This window comes from Salmo trutta, chromosome 9, assembly GCF_901001165.1.
Source record: "Salmo trutta chromosome 9, fSalTru1.1, whole genome shotgun sequence".
Taxonomy (NCBI): Eukaryota; Metazoa; Chordata; class Actinopteri; order Salmoniformes; family Salmonidae; genus Salmo; species Salmo trutta.
In genome coordinates this window covers 4,038,975-4,058,657 of record NC_042965.1, presented here as the reverse complement: position 1 = coordinate 4,058,657, position 19,683 = coordinate 4,038,975, and the positions used below count along the sequence as shown (strand labels likewise).

At 42.1% G+C, this 19,683-nt stretch overlaps 1 protein-coding gene across 3 annotated transcripts in view; it reads left to right on the top strand.

Annotated features, from left to right (window-relative positions):
- arb2a (ARB2 cotranscriptional regulator A) overlaps positions 1 to 6,181 on the top strand; it is a 198,225-nt gene extending 192,044 nt beyond the window's left edge. For 2 of the 3 annotated variants that reach the window (XM_029762143.1, XM_029762144.1), the window contains exon 11: positions 4,079 to 6,181. In XM_029762143.1, coding sequence (XP_029618003.1) covers positions 4,079 to 4,242 — 164 coding nt within the window. In that variant the 3' untranslated portion in view covers positions 4,243 to 6,181. The remainder of the gene's footprint in view (positions 1 to 4,078) is intronic. The other variant, XM_029762146.1, reaches the window with a different exon arrangement.
- Positions 6,182 to 19,683: the final 13,502 nt, after the last annotated feature.

The window sequence follows — 19,683 nt, the reverse complement described above, 5'->3', positions numbered from 1 at the left end:
ATTTAAAAAGATAGTGCATCCTATTTCCATCGATCATCCTTGAGATGTTTCTACAACTTGATTGTAGTCCACCTGTGGTAAATTCAATGGATTGGACATGATTTGTAAAGGCGCACACCTGTCTATATAAGCTCCCACAGTTGACAGTTCATGTCAGAGCAAAAACCATGAGGTGGAAGAAATTGTCCTTAGAGCTCCGAGACAGGATTGTGTCGAGGCACAGGTCTGGGGAAGGGTACCAACAAATTTCAGCAGCATTGAAGGACCCCAAGAACACGGTGGCCTCATTCATTCTTAAGTGGAAGACGTTTGGAACCACTAAGACTCTTCCTAGATCTGGCCGCCCTTCGAAACTGAGCAATCGGGGGAGAAGGGCCTTGGTCAGGGAGGTGACAGAGAACCCGATCTCCAGTATTCCTCTGTGGATACAGGAGCACCTTCCAGAAGGACAACCATCTATGCAGCACTCCACCAATCAGGCCTTTATGGTAGAGTGGCCAGATGGAAGCGACTCCTCAGTAAAAGGCACAACAGCCCGCTTGGAGTTTGTCAAAAGGCACCTAAAGGACTCTCAGACCATGAGAAACAATATTCTCTGGTCTGATGAAACCAAGATTGAACTCATGAATTCTGGCACCATCCCTACGGTGAAGCATGGTGGTGGCAGTGGGGATGTTTTTCAGCGGCAGGGATTAGGAAACTAGTCAGGATCGAGGGAATGATGAACGCAGCAAAGTACAGAGAGATCCTTGATGAAAACCTAATCCAGAGCGCTCCGTTCCTCAGACTGTGAAGGTTCACCTTCCAACAGGACAATGACCCTAAGCACACAGCCAATACAACGCATGAGTGGCTTCGGGACAAGTCTCTGAATGTCCTTGAGTGGTCCAGCCAGAGCCCGGACTTTAACCCGATCGAACATTTCTGGAGATACCTTAAAATAGCTGTGTTGCGACGCTACCCATCCAACCTGACAGAGCTTGACAGAATCTGCAGAAAAGAATGGGAGAAAATCCCCAAATACAGGTGTGCCAAGTTTGTAGTTTCATACCCAAGAAGACTCCAGGCTGTAATCGCTGCCAAAAGTGCTTCAACAAAGTACTGAGTAAAGAGTCTGAATACTTATGTAAATGTAATATTTCAGTTTTTATATATTTGCCAAAATTTCTAAAAACCTGTTTTTGCTTTGTCACTATGGGGTTTTGTGTGTAGATTGATAAGGGAAAAAAACCATTTATTCAACTTTAAGGCTGTAATGTAACAAAATGTGGAAAAAGTCAAGGGGTCTGAATACTTTCCAAATGCACAGTATATTAATGTATGCCCAGCATTATGAAAACACCACATCTCAAGAAGTATAAAAAAGTGAGCCTCTGGGCAACATTTTATTTTGCGGGCCTCCCGAGTGGCGCAGCGGTCTAAGGCACTGCATCGCAGTACTTGAGGCGTCACTACAGCCCTGTGTTCGATCCCAGGCTGTGTCACAGCCGTCCGTGACCGGGAGACCCATGAAGCGTTGCACAGTTAGCCTAGCGTCGTCCGGGTTAGGGGAGGGGAGGGCGGCCGGAAATTTCCTTGTCCCATCGCGCTCTAGCGACTCCTAGTGCAAGCAGACTTTGGTCACCAGTTGGCCGGTGTTTCCTCCAACACATTTGTACGGCTGGCTTCCAGGTTAACGACCTTCGTCTCTCCCGAGTCCGTAGGGGAGTTGCAGCGATGGGACAAGACTGTAACTACCAATTGGATATCACAAAATTGGGGGGTAAAAAGTACAAATAATACAAACAGTTTTTGCTTTTTCACAATGAAACCAGAATAGTCATGTAAAATATAAATAAACAAATGAATCTTGGAGAGGTTGAGCAGTTTCCACCAGTATATTTCGAGCCCCTGTGACCTGAGCACTAAAATCAGTGGCTCAATTAACTTTTACGTAAGAGACGACAACCGAAACTGGGGGAGGGAGGGAAAAGGCGAGTCCTCTCACAGACTGTTTTATAGGACAGAATTCACTTTCCACACGACACCGTGGCATTTAAACGATCTCCACATCTTTTAAGGATATAAATGTGATTTGTAGCGTGAGTGAGCTACCTATCCTCCCCCTCTCGTACTCCTCACCCAGGTAGTCCAGCGGTCAGGCTAACTCTGAGAGAAGCCTGGCCGGTGGGTTCCCTCTAAATCAGCGCTCAGAACACATTACTGGCGACATCCATTAGCTTCCACACACTCTACTTGTTACTGGAGGAGTGGGCGAAGGCAGTAAAAAGCTGTTAGCTATCAAGGCCCGGGCGCTGGGAGACATCGGAGGCCGCTCCTTCCGCAGACTGGGGGGGAGCTTATACGGAGGTCGAACGGAGGGTCCCGGTCCGTCTGCATATCGAATAGGAAACGCACTCCCACTGACCCCGGCGCTGGGATAGGGTGTAACAGTTCGCGGCATTCCGGAGTTCAGCTCAGGTTCGAGGTGAAAATGGGAGAGCCTTGGCTTCGATCGCTCCTGCGGAAAGAAAAAGGAAAGGTATAAAAACACTTAATGGAGGGATGAGGAGGAAAAGAGCGGAGGAGGAGAGATCCCTGTGCTTCAAATTGGATATCAATGATAGATGCGAGCAGGCCTGTGTCTTTGTTTTCCAGGGGAGTGTGTTGTTGCGTTGGGCCCTACACAGGTAGCAACACTGTTAGTCTGTCTGGGGGTTATTGACTCACTTGATTGCCAGGCTAGTCAATCTGACCTGAGGCAGCGATCATAGGCTAGCCTGGTAAACCATGTAGAGTCCAGTTGATTGACCGCCCCATAGACCATCCCAGCCTTGGCCACCCCCTCCACCTCCATCCCCTCCATTATCACAGCCAGCCAGGGGGTCAATCTAATAAACATGGGGTCAATACAGCAGCCATCAAAGGACACTATTTGGAGAGGGCCTTAAAGGTGCTTTTTAATTGTATCCCTCCAGCCTGCTGCATGTAGAGGAGAGGAGAGAACGGGACGAGAGGAGGAGAGGGCTCTCACTTAACTGGTGCCTTGACCCATCAACAAAGCAACAATGGCCTCATTAACTGATAGTGTGCGGCTGTATTGGTAACAGGTACATAAACCTAATGGTCTAGGAGTCTATTCGAGGGCTAATACAGTGGAAGAACTAGCACTATACCCTGCTATGACTAGTTCTCCCTGTGTATCTGTGATATCAGGGGATAGAACACGGTTGTATCACTCTGACCCGTTTTCCCTGGGATGGCCTCCGGTTACTGCTTCTCAACACGGTACGGTACAGCATGTGGCTAAGCAGCCTAGCCGCCAGCTAGTAGAGAACTAAGCCATAAGCCATTGGTTGTAAATGATTGGCGAGGAGCTGGCGGTGGAGCAGCTGCGTTGGTGTGCTTGTCGTCGCACCGTGGCGGAGGTGTTGTGTGGCAGCTTTCAGAGCGACGCGGCGATCCCCTGACCTCGGAGAGCCCGAGAGGAACCCGAGGCGTGTGTACCAGATTTCAGGCTCCCTGTGACCCCAACATGGGAACCGGCTCACCTGGAGAAGGGAGGGGAAACCCAGACCACCTGATACGCTGGCTGCCTTAGTGCCTTCTCACCCGCTTCCTCTCTCAAGCAGCTCTGAGGATGAATGAATAACGGTCCACTGGTTTCGCTTAGTGCATCCATTGTGCATAACTCACATTCAATTAAAAGACAGACACAGGAGGGTATCGGGTGTGCACGATCATGAATCAAGTTGGATCAAATATTAAGACTATCCCGTTGGACTGCCGGGTCAAAGGTTGGAATGGATGTAATGTCCTATAAGCATTTTGCTTGAAAGTGGACACACAATAAGCTATCCAGGTGTAGAGGAGGGGATTTACATGCTCTGTTAACAAAATGATTTATCTGTAACCCATTAGGTGTGTGTGATGTAACTGTATGGTGTGTGTTAGTTTTCATTATTTGATTGTCCTCTATGGTCACACAGTGGACTGTTAAGTTAACACTGTCTCTTTGTGCTATGTGTGTGCGTGCGCGTGCGTGTGTGTGCGCGTGCGTGCGTGTGTTTGTGTGCGCGTGCGTGCGTGTGTTGTGCAGGTACAGAGCGACACGAGCTGACGTCGTGGAGGAGTTTCAACTCCATTTTCCAGTTCTTCAGTGAGGCTTTACAGACTGAGGAGGAGGAGACCTCCAACACGGTCACCACGCGCAGCTCCCACAGAACCAAACCCGACCACGACCACAACCACAACGACTTATAGAACTACACCAACAGGAGGGAAACACAGAGGGGGGGAGGTGCCAAATCCTCTCCGTCTTCCCTCTCCATCTTTCCCTCCTTCCTCCCTCATCTATGTGTGATCTCTCTCTCTCTCTCTCTTTCTTCTGGCTGAATTTATCTCCCGGCTCGGCACATGTATTGTTTTACCGGCAGAGTGCAGGGTGGTGGTGTATACATTGCAATAGCATTTTGCATTATTTCTAGATGAGCGCAACTGTCAAAACAATATGGGCTGAGTGTTTGCGTTTCCCGTGGGCTGTGGCTCGGCTGTGGTCCGGGCCACGGAGCAGCGGTTGCAGTGGCTGAGATGAAGTCTGACAGGCGCTGTGCACAGTGCGCCGCGGTATACCTCTAATTGTCCTGACATCGCCCTGAACTGAGCTAATACCCCGGCAGCCCTCCCCACCACTCCCCGAGGTCCTAGAGCCCGCCCCCACCCACACAGTCCTCCTCAACCCACACCACTCATACACTTGGCACAGCTCCCTCCCTCAACCCAACCTCCTACTGTTACCACATAACCATGGTTTTAACTAGAGTAAACATTCTCCATTAACATGAGATCATTTTAATGTAAAGTGAGTGTGTTGTTTTTATGGCTCCCTTGTAATGTTCATCCCTTTCCCTTACCATCTCCAAACAAACACACACACACACACTTATTAAAACGATAATTACATTTTCTGTCAAATGTGGTCCTATTTATACGATCGTACTTTGGAGAGTTGCACTGCAACGTTTATGACAGCTTATGGTGGTGTTTTGTTTTGTATCTTACTTTCGCTCAATGTTTAGTTGGATTTTTATGCACTCTAATTCGATTTTGTATCGGGCCAAATGAAGTCCCAGAGTCATAAATGTTGACTTGAGGTAGATTGTCTATGATTTTTAATTTGTAAAAATGTGTTTGTTTTTTTACTGTACCCTTTTTTTTCTGTTTGATATCCATGAAATTGATGTCCCCAGATGATTTAATTTGATGAAACAAATAAAACAACCATAACCTGTGATAGATATGAGAATTCAAGAAACGGAGCAGATTTTAAATCACTTAAAGCCCAGCATCAAAATGAGTTTTAGAGATATCTCATTTTAACAGAAACAAGAAGTCAGTAACACAGTCATACTTCAATACATCCCCTTGCACGTGTTCGGGAAATCCAAGATTTCAATATTATCCTAAGCCTAGATGATGTGTCTTCGGATGTTGGGAGAAATGTATTTCCCGAACACTTGCCTCGAGTGCAAACGTAAAAGTGACAAAGAGGAGAGCCCAGCGTGGGTCAGCCTCGCATAATCTCAATCTGGGACATAAACAAGATTTTTTTTGAAATCCACGGCGTGTAAATTAGAAATCACGTAAAGATGAATGGAATATCCTTCTAATATGCCCAGATATCAGTATCATCAGGAGACAGCAAGCCAGTGATACATGAATACACCTCCCAACACAGCCACTGTCTATCCAGACATGCTTTACCTTTCCACGGCTTGAGGCGAGTTATTTATAAGGAGTGTTAAGAAATGTATTGGTATATATTATATTATACTTTTCTTTTTTTTTCATTCTGTGTAAATAACAGCCACTGGGTGATATTTTGAGGCTTTTGTAGGTTATTAAACACATTGCTTTTGTCAGTAATGAGGGAAGCAGTGTGCGCGCTGTTGTAATTTTCATCTAATTGTATTAATGTCTCTTTGGATGTCACTCATGAAGTTAACTTGTTGTTTGATTTGGGAATATGCGGACTGGTGGAGAAGTTTCATTTCAGGACGCCGTTGTTCATGTGTGTTCCCTTTGCATGAAGGAATAAACAGTTGCTATTTTACTTCATTATGTGTATATTGCTGCCTCAGGAATAAACAACACACTCTGTTCGCTGATATTTTGTAATAAAGGGATCGTTCCACAAAATGAGTGCCTTTTGCATCCCTTTGATATTGCACGTAGAAATTGTGTCGCAGATATTGAATTTTAAAAGCCTGTTATGTTAAATGAAGTGTCCTTTAATGTAGACCACGTGGAACATTCCATTCATCTGATTTCTAATGTCAAAAGAGACATTGAATATCTAATTGTCAAATCCTAGTATAAAAGCAGGTGAGCTGGTTCTACTATTTTTGACCGTTTTCTGGTGTTTGGTGGTGGGAAATTGAGCATGAGACATCAGCCCTGTTACCCATAGATAGACGGGCTAGAAATGTTTTAACAATTAAAACATTTTTGTGAAGCTTGCATAAAATTGCCCCTCCCTTTTGTATACAAGACTCCATTCCCCTATCACATGGGGATTGATTCATGGCTGATTTAAGAAGTCATCAGCCCTGTTACTTTATTTGGCACTTAAGATGCACTTAATATAGTTAGATATTTTTTATATTTGCTCCTGAGATGGGTAAAAAAATGTGTTTTTCATTCAGTTGAACATGTGCTCTTTATGACAGAATGTTAAAATTAGGTCAAATAAAAGTTTTTTTTGTGTCACCAAGTTACAGTACTCAGAAGGCACCAAATTGTTAGATCAACCAAAAGGCCAACAAGCCATATGTGAATGGATCAAAAGTAGAGTGCAGCCTTAAACCAAATCTAAAGCACAGTTGATATGTAAATTGTGACTAATTTTAACAAATACTCTTGAATATATTATTCTTTCAGATTGTTTGTGTGTTTTATTGATCAAAGAAGTTATCTATCTAAGGACATTCGTGCTTTGTGATTTGACGAAAGGGAAACTTCACCATTTTTCAAATTCATAATCTCCATCACCACCCCAACATCAACATATGTGAAAATGGCTGTTTTTGTGTTTTGTAGTAAAAAAGATAAAGATGTTTCCAATGACATCACCCAATTAGGAGACAATTAGTAGACAAGTAGTAGGCAATGTCAACTCACAATTGGTCAAAATCACAAGATGCACACTGATGTCATTGGAAACACTTCCTCAATTGTTTTTACTACAAAACATAGAAATGCACCATTTTCACATATGTTGATGTTGGGGTGGTGCTGGAGATCAATATGAAGTTGAAAAATTGTGAAGTTTCCCTTTAAATATAGCATTTGAAAAACGTTTTTGTTCAAATAATTCTCCAATCAGATACATTATGGCTGTTGTGTATTAAAATGTCCATTGTGTTATGTTAAGTAAACTCCAATCATCCACCTTAAAGAGAGTTTACCCAAATGACAAAATGACACATTAGTTTCCTTGCCCTGTAAGCAGTCTATGGACAAGGTATGACAGCCATCCATGCTTCGGTTTAGTTTCCCTAGCATTGTTTCCAAATGCTAACGTTTTAGCACTTCTGTCTCAAATCCCATTCAAGTCATGGTACCAATATTAGCATTTTTCCTTCAATGATCCCTTCAATCATGTGTTTCCCATTCGCCATTCCCATGTTTTAAAACATTTCTGTCAGTTGCTGAAATTGAATTAAGAAGTGGTAGTGTTTATGGAGTTTACAACGAATTTATGGCATATGGGTATTTGTTTCAAATAGCCTAATTTCTATGTATATAGCAGCCAGGTCACTGGTGGTACAAGTCACTATTAGATGTCCACCCACGTCTGAGGTCATCGGGAGATGACGTGGAAACCGGTCACTAGGGGCAACAGTGGGCACTTATCTTCAAGTAGGTTTCTGTTGCAAAGGTTGCCACTGACAGCGATATAACTTTTTTTTTAAGCCTATCCCAAACCTTAATCATTACCTTAACCATTCAGAGTTAATGCCTAACCTTAAGATATCTGAGTTAATACCTAACTTAACCTTAAACACTTGGACATTTGACATGTGGATCAACTTCGAAATGTAATGTTGGAGAAACATGGATGAATGTCTACTTCTGACGTGAGACTGTGAGACCTTGTTGTATATAGGCCCCTGCTTATTCTAATACGCCTGCCGCGGTTAATCAATTAGCCTGCAGTATTTGTTCTTCATTTAGGCTATTGTTATAAATTAATTTAAGAAACAAACATAAGGCATCGGAGCAGTAACCCATAGATCGGGTCTACATAGTTCAACGATAGGATAGTTTGCTTTACCACACATAACATGCTATGCTATCCAGGTCATAGGGGCAGGATTACTCAAGAGGGAAAAGGATAGAAAGTGTAACGCTGAGGAATAAGTTGAGAGAAGGTTCTTGGTACCCATCTAGAGCCTGACGCGCCTTCGCTGCAAAGTGCGCGGGGCAGTTGAGCTTCTTGAGAAAAGGGATCGGAGTCATCATCTCACATAACAGCTATGAAACATTACCGAGGAAGACGAGCCATCACTCAAGACAGAGGAGCCCAGTCCTCAACAATTGGACTAGTGTTAACCAAAGTTAAATGCCTTCTTAAATCAAGTTTAATGATTTGTTTTAGTATTAGGCCTAACAGTTCCCTTTAATCGGGTCCTGCTTCAAAGAGCGCAGATAGAACTGGAGAAAAAAAAACACGCCTTATCCATATTAAGTTAAGCTTTTTGGTTTCAAGTTTTAGCCTGCATACGGTTTATTGGCCTGCACGTCCAGCGGATAAAAAATATGCTCTACCATCTCCAGTTACAACCGGTTAAACTTGCTTTAAAAAAAGAAAGAAAGATGAAGACGGTTAAATATCAATTAAAACTCCTCAAATGGCGATTCATCTTGGCAAAGAGAGCTGTATGCCAGCGCGTTTTACAGGATCATTTGTTTTCACGTGGTGAAACCCGATAAGGTCATTAAACGCCCCCTCAATAAATCTTTAGAAATCTTTCCATTAACCGTCGAACAACAAGTGCGAGCGGGTGGAACCAGCTGAGATCCCTCACACCAAGTCAGGTCCCTCATAAAAATAAAAAAAGAAACCACATTCAATCACCCATCATTGAGAGTTGATCTCACTTCTCTGACACGTAAAATGTCTTAACGCACTCAAATTCAATACGCAAGTATAGGCGAGGGTTGTCACGCAATAACATGATAGTCTTAAAACTTTACACATATTTGTTTCTGTTGTCAGGCGCTAGAGTTTACCACCAGTGCTCAAATAGAGCGTTTAAATCGATTTAGCCCCGTGTTACACTATTTCTATTCCCCATATGGAAGATGCATTTGAAAACGGGGGACAAGTTTAACAAAACTCTGATTAGCAAGCGTCAGATATACCGCCTACACTACTTGCGTCATTTTTGTATCAGTCGTGTCACACTTAACGACATTAAATTGAATTCCAGTTTCCACTCCTGTTTAATGATGTTGAAGTATGCAGGCCTATAGGCCCACGTATTCACGACCACATGATCATTCCCTCGCGTAGGCTAACTAGAACGTCTTCGCTCTTGAAACTTCAAAAGCCCGCATGGTCTCATGTCGGTGGCAATGGGATCCCAAAATGATATTATACATTTTCAGGAGACTCATATTGTCCCGCTTACTCTTCATCGTCCCCTCCCATGCTCCCCAGCACTGCTAAATATGAACTATTTCCAAAGAAGGACAAGGCAGCATTAAGCCAAGTCGGAACGTCACCCTCACCAGCCCCTGGAGCACTCCACCAGATCACTGTCGGATCTCTATTTGCATAATGATATGCTCCGCTATGAAGAGAAAACTAACCCCCAAATTGTACGGGTCAACAAACTGCAACAATCAATGTTTTATCGTGTATAGCCTACTAAAAAACTATCTTAACATCCATTCAAGAGTGTATCTCTCTCTCTCTCTCTCTCTCTAAGTCGGAGAGCAAATCGTTTTTCATCTATTGACGGAAGAGGAATGTGTAGCTTAAACTTGAGGTGTATTCAAGTTTGTTCTCCCTCCCCCCCTTTCCTCTCCCCCCCCCCCCCCCCCCCCCCCCCCCCCCATAGTATACTGTGTATTTTCCATGCAAAATAGGTCTACCCAAGAAAGCACTACCCGGTATTGGGTTCGAATGTAACGTCGTCATTACATATTCATTGACTGACCGAACCATGAATCCGGTGGAAGCCACCTCACTTCAATCACTAACCCTCTCCACCCAGCAGCGCTCTCTGTGCGCTGAAACAGAACTAGCCCAGTCAAAGAGTTATACTGGAGACCAAAGACAGACTCACGGGAATCAGTAAGATCCCTCCTTAACATGCATCTTACCGCGCAAACAACGTGTTATTAACAGTTAAGAAACCCAATTATTGTTTTACTTGGCGCAGGAAGTGGCCCGTTGCCTATGCGAGAGGGTACTTCTCATTAGATACAATGTCGACCTTGTTCCCGATCTGGCTGTTCAAAACATCGACAGGTGTTTCTATCCAGCTGAGAGAAAGCCAGACGGGTGGTATAGTCCTGGTTTACATGGACGTGAAGTAGGGAAGTAGCGCCTAAACTAGATCTCCCGAAATTCAAGAGGCCGGTTCTCAAAGAATCCTTGGTCAAACTTAGCCGAAACTTACACATCCCTAGTGACAAACAGCCACACACGGACAGTGGCTTCACGTTCCGATTCATTGGGCCTCACCTGTCTGATAATCTGACAATGTGACATAACCATAGTCACTGTATAGCCTCTGTGTGCGGTGTGTTTGGATGAGCCTGGCCTATAATACACCTATTGTGTCCAGCTGTTGGCAGGCAGAGCCGTTTTACGGTGTGCAGTCCATTTGGCTTTATTAGTAGCCTAGCTTTCAGGCGGCCGCTACTCTATAGCCTTACCGCCCCCTCAATTACACCCCCTCTGATAGTCTCGGGTCGTAAAGACTCCACTAGTAAAAGCCCGCCTCTGAAATGGAATACATTTGAAGAATGGGCATCGAGTTTAAAGATTATACTTTCCTACAAATGACGTGCTGGCTCTGTATATTATTCGAGTATATAGGGACTAGGTAAAGTAAAGAATAAGCGAGTTTAGTGCTTAAGAGCCCACCAACGGCCCATTGGAGGAAATGGCTCATTTCGATATGATAAATGAATGACAGTCAATGTGACGTTTTGAAGTAGGCCTGTACTGGGCTATTCTAATGCGTTGTGATGTAACGTTGTGTTAAATCATGTGTGAAATGCAGTGTTATAGTTGTGCAGGAGTTTTTGCACGACCTATTTCAACTGCACCGTTCGTCTTGTGAAATAAGGAACAAATAACGTGAAGTTGTCCCTTCAACCAACTTCACTCTGTCAAAAATGACTCGAAGGATTTCTGAACCAATTGACTTGGAATACAAAATTCACATGCTACAATTCTACGTTAGAAACATCCACTCCAATCAAACGCACTGTTAACAGGCAATTATGTAGGAAATTAAATGGGCAACATTTTACGACATAACTTAAGTTAATAGTTAATTTTATGAATGTATTATTGATAAAAGGCAGTTACCATTTAACAAGGTTGTCTGAAAGGTACAACCTATGTTTGATCTAACAGAGTTGAAAAAATGTATCCTGCTGCAATATGGATTAGTTATATTTAGGTTTTACAGGCTAATAGTCTAATGCAAAGTGAAAAGAAAATAAACATTGAAACATTAACAACAATTCAATTGCCTAAAACATTAGGCCTATTATAATATTTAATGAGTTTGCTTATTTGTATTATTTAAATGCCATATTCATTAGATATGCAAGTAAGGGGGCAGATGTAGTTTCTTTGAAAAACATGTAAGAAGCACAACATGTACCGGGCAAAACATGTACGAGGCAAAACTTGTAAGAGTTTTCATAGTTCAGTATAGTTTAATATCACTTGAAACGAATCTGTCAGTTATAGACAACACACTAAACGGATATGAACCTGCTATTAATCTTAAACGCAATAAGGGTATTTGTTTAACCACGCCCTGGCATTTTCGTTATTATTATTATTATTATTATTATTATTATTATGTCTTCTTGAGGACATTGTACCATTTAATTCGTTTACCGACATAATTATTAGTGAACAGAATGTGTTGTTGAGTAGTTAGCCTAACTATTACAATACCAATGATTTCCAGTTAGTTTAGGTATAGCTGTAACGTGGTAATAACACGAACACACGCATTGGAAATAATAATAGTGATGGATTACCTATGATAATCAACAATACTATTAAGGTGATATCGACACGTCAAACGAAAATGGAAGCCTACTAGTTATTCAGTTTTGTGTGCTATAAGGGAATTCATTATATATACTCTTAGAAGAAAAAAAGCGTTTTTATAGAACCAAAAAGGGTTCTATCGCATGCTTCATGTATGGCACCCCTAAAGGCTCTATATTGAAATCCAATGGACCCTTTTTTTTAGCATGAAAGGGCTTCATTTGAGGTCTTATATACGGGGTGCCTTTAAGCAAGCGATATCATATTTTGAAAACTTTTTTCGAGAGTGATCAAATATCTTCAACAGCATTTCAAATTCTGCAACGGCACTGGTTCGCTTTTCTTATTGTTCTTTTCTTACTTTCTTACCACTTCCAACAAAAAAACGTTGGTCTTACTGTTTATCTGATTTTATATATATATATTTTGTATTATTGTGTGCTATGATGAAGTCCAATCAAACCACAAACGTATGCATCAACTTCCTCTCTTTTTTTGGATGACATCAAGGGAAATGCAGGTGTTTTTCAACTTCATAACCAACAATCATTTAACAGTACAAGATGACGCTAGTCTATATCTATTTGCACAAGCACAACAAGAGGCTTCTCCTTCCCGAACAAGACTTAACCTCAGGTGCTTCCTAAAATCCTCAAAGTCCTCAAATCGATGGCTATGGGAGGGGAGAGTGAGATCGATGTGAGAGACGATGGAAGGCCCATAAACCCACTGGCCCGTGTTCATCACTTTTGGTTTTATACGTATACAACAAAAAAAGATTGCAACGTTATATTAAATCAGACATGATATATTCGTTTCATCAGCTGGACGCAGCCCTAAGAGGCTAAACAAACCGGTAGGCTGAGTGGGGCAGGTTGCCCATTCCCCCCAGAGTAAGAGACGAGTTATTACTCTCGAACAGTTATCATCGGCTCCAGCGCGCATCCTCATTACGGACGCCCAAAAAGCTGAAGCTCTAAATGAAGTTATTGCCAACCAATGAACTCAAATTAGCTAGGCCGCATAGGTGGCCGTCAGACGGGCCTCGCTTTAAAACACCCTGACAGGCAACAAGGTGGAGAGGGGCTGTGTGTGTGGGGGGGGGATGGGTAACTGGCCGGATTGGCAGGTGTGTTTTTTAAGTACATTTCATGGTTTATAGCCCCCTGGTTAAATTGGGCCCAATTGGAATCTCCTTGGTACTTATTACACTGACGCTATTAAAGGCATTGCAGGCACCTTCTAGAGCGCTCTTTGATGCCGCTCACTTTCTCCCTTTTTGATGGGTCTACTTTGTTCCTTTCCCATGTCGTTTCTTTATCAGCCATTTCTCTCCCTGTCTGACAAGCGTCTCTCTCTCCCTGCCACTGTCCATAATCTCTCCATCCAGTAGACTAGCTTTCTTCTTGTCGGCGCTTAAGTCGTTATTGTGTTTGCTACCTGAGTCAGCAGGGACGATGAAAAGCGGGGTTTTGACGGAATAGTTGACAGGACGGGGGGTGAGTTGTGATGGCGGGAGGAACACCTGAAAGGAGTTGTGTGTGTATGCGCGCTCCGGTGGGCGGGATACTTTTAATACAGCCTGTGAAGTCAACAACAGAGCAGCTAATTTCACTTTTTTTTAGGCTACTGTTTGTCCCTAAAGCTGTCAGAATAACAGTGACAGGCTGGCAGCGTCTCCATAAACAGTCATCCCTCCTACCACCGAAACCTGCGCTACCTGAGATACTTTCTCAACTCACCCATCCCGAGACATTCAAATAGCCTGAATTATGCAGAAGCACAGTTTCGTTTGGACATCCACCAAGCTATCGGAGTTTGATTCCAAACGCATTGTCTCGGTAAAAGTTAGTCGGGGCACGATTACTAAGCAACAGAAATACTTTGAAAGTTCAGTGAATTTGATCGCGTTCGTTCATAATTCCTTTTGGTAATCGAATAATTGTCGCTATAGGCTTTAAGGATAGTAATCATGTGATATTTTACATGGCTATTGTAAAATCATAAATGAAGTAGGCTACAATCAAAAGTGCGTTTTAAATAGGCCAACGTTGTATACCGATACAACGTCTTCATTGATTATTTTGTTTCATATTTGAGCGATGTTATTTCGATGAGACGGTTTTATTCAAAAGACGGGACAAGTGCAAAAAGTTGAAGAATTCAAGGCTAATAATAGCCGACAGTATAGCTAGTAAGTGTTGCGTTTTTGTTGTTACAAAAATAACTTCCGTCCAATGACAAAATCATGTAAAAAAACGATATAGGTTATGGTTCATTTAAAAACAAATGCAGTGGAGATTAATTTGTGAAAACATCTTGCAATTAACGCATATAATACACTATAATGGAGGCCTACTGTTTATATTAAAACATTTTTCATCTGAATAATAGCAATTTATGTAATACATTAGATGTTTTTTTTTAAAGAGTCGTATAGCATAAACAGAGCATCCTTTGATCTCAACGACATGAAAAGCATGTTGTTTGTGGCTGTCATTTTTTACATGACTAAATCAGCTGCTTGCTATTACGTTCGCCAAATAAACTATATATCTGTGCAACATACAACATTACTAATTTCCTCTTGCTTTCAATATAATCGGATTTAAAACAACAACAACAACAACAAAAAATGGGTATATTACATATTATTGTTTCGTGTCTCATGGTTCATGTTTATGTGCATAACAATCACATACTCAAATAAATCATGAGAAGCAATACAGAATTCAACACTGCAATTAACATCGGACCTGCTGGAATGGTTGCAATCTAGCGTACACAATGCTGATGTAGTAGCCCACGGTGTAGGTTATCAGGTGTGTGTGTTTTGGTACCGAGATGTCGACCTGTCAGGCGGGACTTAAGCATGTAAGCATGTAACTCCAACTGTTGGCTCTCTCCAGACGCTCACGGCGGCATCGATTTGAAACTTCTCCTCTCTAATTTGATGAAAGCATCCAGCTATCCTCTCATAGAAACGTGCGTGAAGAACGCTCTTTCTTGACCTTGCTATCAAATGACCCCCGCCTGGGGGGGAACGGGGGGGACCAACACCAAGTTCGCAAGACAGAGAGGGAATTGGTTATTTTTTTCTTCCTCAAACCTGATCATACAGCCCCTCAATCATGCTCTCGCTACTGTCAGTATGGCACAGTATCTGCTGAGAAAACCATACACTTCCTCATGCCTTGTCCTTAAAGGGGTATTGTGCCTGAACGCAGACAGTATGTGAAAGCCTTTCCAACTATGTTAACATGTTATCCATCAGCAACAAAAAAAAGGCCATAATCATTACAGAATGGTGAGATTCTCCTTAAAAGTCATGCATTCAAATATGTTCCTCATCAGTCAATTGAAATAGTCTACCAAGCCAAAATACCACACACACACACACTCACACTCCGTCCTGAACCATTTTTTAGTGGCCTCCCTCTTGACAGCAGTGAGAACATTTTAGATTTGAAAGTTTATTTCCTGCATTTCTGAAAAGGTTGCCATGTGGAATAGAGAAAATGTTGCAGTTTTAAAGCAAGTTTTCTGCAGTTCTACACATTTTTCCATGGGTTGGAGATACATTTTTGCAATTTAAAGCACATTTCCTGAAATTCTACACATTTTGCCATGACGTATGCCATGTTAATGATATCTGAGTGAGAGTGGCGAACAAAATCAATGGGGCCGTCTGGAGGTCTGGGCCCCTGGGCACATGCCCTGCATGCTGGTTGGTAGTCGGCCATGATTACTAGTTTAGATAACTGGCTAGACTAACTTACCAATTTAAAAATTGTTAGCTGACGTGGTTAATTGAGTGACTGTCAGTGACTGACAAAACAAGAGAAAAACTGCTGATGCACAAAAAAAAGAAAAGAATTTGCACCTTGTAAATTTCCTAAGAGACCGCTTATGTCGCTTATGCCTGGACTCAGCGACATGTTATATGTAGCCTACATACAGCATATGCATAGATACAGACATACATGTACACAGTCTACATTCATGCTCACACAATGTACAGATGTGTGTACAGAAAGACGCTGAAGCCCGCCACACCCATGTCAGGAGCACACGTGAGAAAAAGTTGAAGTGAGAGTCGGTGTGGCTCACGTCTATAGTTGGAGAGGGAACCGAAGGCGCTGACGGAAGGCGGATTTGCTGGTGGAGAGAGAGAGGCTGTTTGATCGAGCTCTACAGCTTTGAGACAGCTTGTTAATTAAAACCCCAAGAGATGAGCCTCTGGAGCCACCGTCCATATCAGAACACCGCTAACTATTCTGACAGCAAGTTATGCCTACTTAACAAGCAGGCATGCGGGCAGCTTTGTGCTTGCTCTTCAATCCCATACCTTTTTTTAATTATTATTATCACAGGCTAGCAGTGAAATAATTTAATTCGTTAAAATCCCACTGTGGCGGTGAAATATCTTGTTTTCTACTTAACGAAACTATGACAAACCCATGTATTCACTGTCTTATTTGAGGAAAATGGTTCAACTGACTGCTCTTATACGCTCAAATCCACCCATGTCCGTTTAAAAAATGCGGCTAATTCGATTAGGCTTTTTTTTTTAAAGAAAGGTAAAGAGTGAAGAAAGAAAATACGTATTGGTTGGGTGGTCTAATAACTGAAAACACATATTCACTTTGACCAAATTAAAGTATCGTTTTTTTTTCTTCTAAAATTGAAAGCACTTCTGAGTTTTGGGGTTCACCTTGTGAAATAAAGAAACAATAAAAATAAAAAAAGTGAAACGTGTGTCATTTCGGTGAGAACGAATTGATATTCTCTGATAAATGTCTTTGAGGTCGGTAAAAAGCTTTGCCATATGCAATATTCCGCCCTTTGACTGCGGGATCTCTGTGCTATTTCATTGTATATGCAGATGTAAGATCATGTCTTGTTAAGTACTGATAAACAAATACCGAGAGCCTTATTTAAACACTCAAACGCAGGATGAATCCATGGCCATTCTACAAAAAGTAATTGAAATGCGTTCTTTCTTAATGTGTTGGCCAAGCCTAGGCTACTAATGTAAATACACCTATAGATACGTTCTGGTTCTTAGTTCTAGGCCGTGCTAGATGTGGGTCTTTGATGCAGCTCTTTTGCTCCAGGTGGAGGGTCGAAGAACACGCACACCTGCGGTGAGATACCACCCAGGATCCAACAGGGGGTGACGTGAACTAGCGGACAATACAGCTCAATCCCTGCTGAAAGATTACTTTCACAATAACGACCACCATTCTTTGTCACGCCTGCACAACATAGCCTCATGCATGGCGTTGGACATCAAATATTTCTGGGCCGTGAATGAAAACAAAGAGAAACTATTATCGTAGTTTCCCACTCCCATTAGACTAATCTAGTGCCTAAAAGTTCAATGTCATAATCAACACGGTCCATTGAAAACGTGTTTTGCAATTGCATTTTAATCCTATATATCCAAACCAACAGGGGAAATAGAATCTAGAAATAAATGTCAATTAACGAGCGGTTTGAAACTGCATACAAAACGCATTTTCCCTTCCCATAGGTCAGTCATTATTACAAATAATGAAATCCTGTAGAAGAAACATAAACATTACATGTGGGAAGTATTTATTCATAAGAGGACATATGCCTGTTCTTTGGGTCTCTCTAACGTGTTTCTTTGTCATTTAGCGCGGTGGCGGCCTCTGCACCTGATCGCCAGTGCCTTGGTCTGGTATCCTGCTTTTAATACAGCTGTAAAAGCTTCTGTAAGTCTCCAGCACATTCATCAACGTCAGACATGGACAAGACGCTATTTAGTGAAAGTTTAACTGCAGCAGTAGGCTATATCTTGACAGAGAGTGGGACACTCACAGAAAACAATGCGCCCTTTCCCTCAATTGCAAAGCGCTTTTTTTTTTAAGTGCATATTTATATTTTTCTCAAAAGGTTGAAATATTACAACATGAAAAAATCCATATGCTATTGTACAGAATATATGGGTGGATACAATGTGTTGAAATGGCCGTGTCTCGTGGAATTAGGCGTTGTTTTTTAAAGCATTGTTGAAAAAAATGTGGTTGTAAATTATATTTATATATTTATTACAAAAAAATGCTCGTTAATACATGCTAGCTATAGCAGTGCATTTAACACTATACACGAATTTGAGTTGTTGAAATAATTCCCATTTGCATTCAATTTGGAACAATGTTAAGCCTACAATTCATTTTGGAGGATTCGAATTTGGAGCATGCAATCTAACATTTGTGGAGACTTAAAATAAAGTAAGATAAAGCTAATGAGATTAATAGGCTTAGGCTGTAGAAGCAATGCACAATAAGCAAAACAAATGTCTTATTATCTGTTTATATATATATTTTTAAAACATGCATTAAATAACCTACTGTAATTTGGCTGCTGTGTTTAATCAATCTGATTTGATAATATTACAAAACCCCTCTGACACATTAAACAATTAAAACAACTTTGCTCTCGTATACACACACACACACACACACACACACACCAGCGGAATTAAATTAGGTTCATTTACAGCCCCGGAAAGTATAAATCGCTTCAGGAAAGCTGCAGAGAGAGAGAATGCGGTGGACTGGGTAGAGGCTGAGCGTGGACAGAGGGAGTTTCGTGTGGTTCCCTGGTCTTAGGGTCCCAGTTCGCAGAGCGCCATCTAGCAAACAAAAGTAGAAACAAACAGCCGGAGACAGCCTCCATGCACTGCACGAACACTGATGCACGAGAGCACCATAACAAAGCCGCTTAGAGCAGCACCGCGGAGACATTGCATCCTGCATTGCCTTCATTCAGCAGTGTACTGCTCTCTACTCACGATTGATGCTTGACATCAATAAACCACCCTGAAATAGTCCGTGTATTTTCGTAAATTATGAATAAACGAACGAATCGATTAATTAGAACAAGGCAATGTTCCATTTTTATAGAGGCTCGAATTTGAATGAACCTCGAAGGGTCAAGATCCTAAGTAAACCAATCCTGTCATCAGTGTTCAAGCTAAATGTTTAGGAACGTATGTCAAACTGGCTGAGGAAGAGGTGGCGACTATCAACTTGACAAAATCGATAATAACATCCGCAAGCCCCATAACGGTGTTTTACTCCACCATACCACAAGCACACATTACATCTTCTGTCGGATGTAGTTTCCAATCAATTGAAATGTCTTAAATGTAGCTTGTGGAGGGGATAGGCTACCGAGGGCCAGTGAGCTGTGTTGTCATGCGCTCTCGCCAAGCCACTGAATGCATGAGTAGTAGGCTACACGACAGAACCCGTGTAAATGACCAAGCTCCCAAGTCAACACAGGCTCGCACGTCCCCACCCTCACTATTCCATGTCATCTTTCATCTCCACTGTCATGACTTCTTCGAACACCAACAA